We start from the raw sequence: 3,807 nt of genomic DNA, 5'->3' as shown, positions 1-3,807 counted from the left end.
CAGCCCGGCCAGTCCCCGACCAGAAACCTTGTTGTACCAGGACTAACCCGGGCTATTTCCACACGGGACAATATCATAATTAAAAATGTCGAAATCAAATTAAATTATTTTTAATTTCCTATAAAATAATTTTATTTAAGTGAATAACCTATACATTTTAAAATTAGAATGATAGAAATTTTTTTTTAAATATTTTAAATCAGGTTTTAAATGCTTTTATGAATAAATAAATAAAAATAATGAACAAAATGGCCTTTTTCGGGTTGAAATTCTCGACGTTTCATACAGTAACACTAGTTAAAGATGCTCCAATATTAAATGATAAACAAGAACAATATAATGATAAAGAAATTTCTTCGTAAAATTATTATTGTCGATATTATTAATAAATTTAACAAACAAATGCATTATTTGAGGCGTTTTTCGACTTTTCCAACATTTTCAGCAACTTTTTCGTTGTCAAATACTCTAATAATGCATATGTTTATTTAATTTGTCTAAAAGATCATGGAATCTACCAACTAATTATGAATTTTGCTGAAATTATCATGAAGTTCCCAATTAAAAGGACTGACATAAAAAAAAACGAATTTTACCGTCCAAAGATGACCGAATGATACAATTCTTCAACTGGACTAGAATGCGTATTTAATAATTTCTCAACTTCAAATGTAATTGAGAACAGTGCTGCAATGCCCTAGAAAAAATTAAATTCTCAATATTACATAAGTTACACAAAAATAAACATTCTAAGAGGCAAGATAGGCATGCCCTTATATGTTTTAAATCACTTCCCAAAATTTCATCACAATATTTTCATTTTTCAATTATAAATCTGCCGAATATGATACCATGTAATTGGGCACGTACAATTTGCGTTCATGCAATTAAGGGTAAACAAGATTTTTTTTAGCGCTCTTGTGCAATTTAATTTTATATTTAATCCAAAGTTCCAAACTGAACTGGTCGATAATCTTCTGCAGGGAAATGAGTTAGTTTGCACACATTAATGTAAGGCAATGAAACGCATTTTATAAATATGGCACTTAGACCCTTATGTCGTTGCACCATTCAAATAAATAATAATTTCCTAAGTTGAAAATGGAGATACATTTTTATTAATGAAACAATATAACTCTAGAAAAAATTCTCTTCTACTCAGGTCAGATCGCAAAAGTCGACTGTTCAATGTTGGCAACTTGTGCGCATGCTCGATTCCTTAAGAAGCACAGGGAGTAGACTAATTTTCTTTTCATGCAACTTTGTATATTATATTAGGAGAAAGAAGTGATGTATGGGTTGCACCACCTAATAAAACTTGCTCAGCTACTTTTTCTTGCAGGGAATATTAGATGGGATAATGTAATGTGAATGTATGAAGGTTATTGAACTGTCGCAAGAACTGCAGGTTTCACACGTGCATATTTATTATTTACGGGGTGGTGGTCACGCTATCTTGTGCAAAAAATGCACACATCAGTATATCTTTCGTTCAGTATTTTTGTGTAGATATGTGAATAGGTACGATTCTAATGAAAGAAGAGTAAAGAAAGTGAACATTATACATTTAAAGAAATTGTTTAAGAGAGAACGCCATTGAAAATTGATCTGTTATTAAGAAAGTTAGTAAAAATTATGGTGTAAGAGAATTAAAATACGGCAACGATACAAGCAAAAAAAACGTTACACTGTTATGCTTCGAGAGGAATCTTATATAATAATGCATCAAACAAGTATTCCTTATCTCTTAGAAATCGTTCTGCGATTAACTGGAATATGGCCAGGTGTTAACAATATTTCTGCATACTTAACCATTGCCGCAATATTGATATTTTCTTTGACTTTTCAATTTTGGGATGCTGCTCTTGTATACAAAGATGTAATATTGTTAATGGATAGCATTTCTGCCACAATTGCAGCAATGATGTTTATCACAAAATTTCTCACTCTGGGGAAAAAACGTCGGTACTGTAGAGTTTTGTTACATTTTTATTCTTTGCAATTTATTTTTGAATCTGAAGAAAACTTCAATCAGGGTCTTAATTATCCAAATTTATGTGTAGTTCTGATACACTTTGCATTAGGCTATTTTACGTATCTATGTTAAGGAATGTTGTGTTAAGAGTGTTATCATCTGTAATGATCAACTATTTTAGCAGAGGTAGTTGTTGAGGAATAATCTAATAGGCTGTCAAATTTCTATTTTTATTTTTTTTCCCTTCTGCTTTTTTACATTAGTTTTAGAACAAGGTAAAAAATGATTATTAGTCATTCAACTTTCCACCAACAAACAATTTAACCGCAAATTAGTTAAATTTTGAGTCCGCTCATTTAAATGAATGTAAAATAAGTCTATTTCCATTCTTGAAATACAATTTTGAATCGCTTTTGAACCTGAAATTGCTCAATCTTGTTCGATTTACAACACTATCATTTGAAATCAAATAAAAAGCTAAGTTTTATATGTAATATCGTACATTTTTGAATGATTATCGTTATTAAATTATCCAAAGATTTCAACTAAAATTTAAATGCATCACAAAATGATTTTAGATTGTTTACTTTTGAAAGATTAATGTTAAAATACATAGATAAATTTTTAATTCTTCACATTTTATGTTTAGCAATTTCATATTGAATCTAAAACGCCTATATTTTTTAGCTTAAAACATATTCTTAAAAATTTGCATAGTTTCTTATATAGCGGATTTCAGGGGATTTAGAAATAATCAAATTGGAACATTAGAATACAAATTTTGTAAATGTTTCACTTTGTCCAGTTTTCAATTTATTATATTTAAATTATTTTATTTATAACTATAATAAAAGTGTAATATTTGTAGATACGTTGTAAATGTTTTGAAAGAAATAATCAGTGACTGCAAGGAAATTCAAACTAAAAATGAAGAAAATATGGTTTTGGGAGTTTTAAGACATTCTCGAACTTTTTTTGTATGCTCTTATTGTATCTACATGAGCGTTGTAGTCTTTTTCACCATCACGTTTGCTGCCTCTTACAATACAGGAAATAGAATACTTTTTCTTGCGTCTGCATTTCCTTTTGAGGTAGATAAATCACCAGTATTTGAAATAATTTGTTTAATTCAATTCTTTACAACTTTTTTAACGGGCTTCGGGAATGCTTTTGTCGACTCTCTGTTTATTACGATGGTGAGTAAATTAAAAATTTAATGAACTTGGAACGATTATGAGAACGTAAATCGATATTATTTGTAATAAATATAATTGTGACTGAAGTATTAACATTTTGAAGATATTACATGGCAGTGCGAAAATTGACATGGTACGAAGAGATTTTAAGAGATTTTTCAAAATTATTAGTATATATAAGGAAAAAACAGGTCGAAGAACAGCGACGAAGAATTTAGTTGAAAGATACCAAAATGCTATAGAATATGCGCGGAAAATTGAATATATTTATTCCTATCAATTATTCATCCATGTCGTGTTGAGTATGTTAGCTATCTGTGCTACCGGATTTACTGTTATTGTTGTGAGTAATAAATTAATTAGATCGTATACATCCTCTTATAGTCTCAATATTATGCGTAGAGAAAACTTAATTCCGGTTGAAAGATACATTATTTTTTTAATGAATTGAAATTATGATATTTTGTATAAATACAGTTATTCACAGTTGTTACAAGAAGATAGTCTGCAGCCGAAGGACGTTATCAAAATAATAAAATGTATTATGTTTTTCTTTGCCGCTTTTTGGATAACAGGAGTCTACTGCGCTGGTGGGGATTATTTACGCTGTAAGGTTAGTTTAAAAAAATATATAAT

The 3,807-nt window shown here is 29.3% G+C and overlaps 1 protein-coding gene across 1 annotated transcript in view; it reads left to right on the top strand.

Annotated features, from left to right (window-relative positions):
• Positions 1–2,864: 2,864 nt before the first annotated feature.
• LOC117169868 overlaps positions 2,865–3,807 on the top strand; it is a 13,817-nt gene continuing 12,874 nt past the window's right edge. The window contains exons 1-3 of the mRNA XM_033356376.1: positions 2,865–3,171; positions 3,259–3,514; positions 3,659–3,784. Coding sequence (XP_033212267.1) covers positions 3,140–3,171; positions 3,259–3,514; positions 3,659–3,784 — 414 coding nt within the window. The 5' untranslated portion in view covers positions 2,865–3,139. The remainder of the gene's footprint in view (positions 3,172–3,258; positions 3,515–3,658; positions 3,785–3,807) is intronic.

This window comes from Belonocnema kinseyi, chromosome 3 (genome assembly GCF_010883055.1).
Source record: "Belonocnema kinseyi isolate 2016_QV_RU_SX_M_011 chromosome 3, B_treatae_v1, whole genome shotgun sequence".
Classification (NCBI taxonomy): Eukaryota; Metazoa; Arthropoda; class Insecta; order Hymenoptera; family Cynipidae; genus Belonocnema; species Belonocnema kinseyi.
This window is presented reverse-complemented; position numbering and strand designations above follow the sequence as displayed.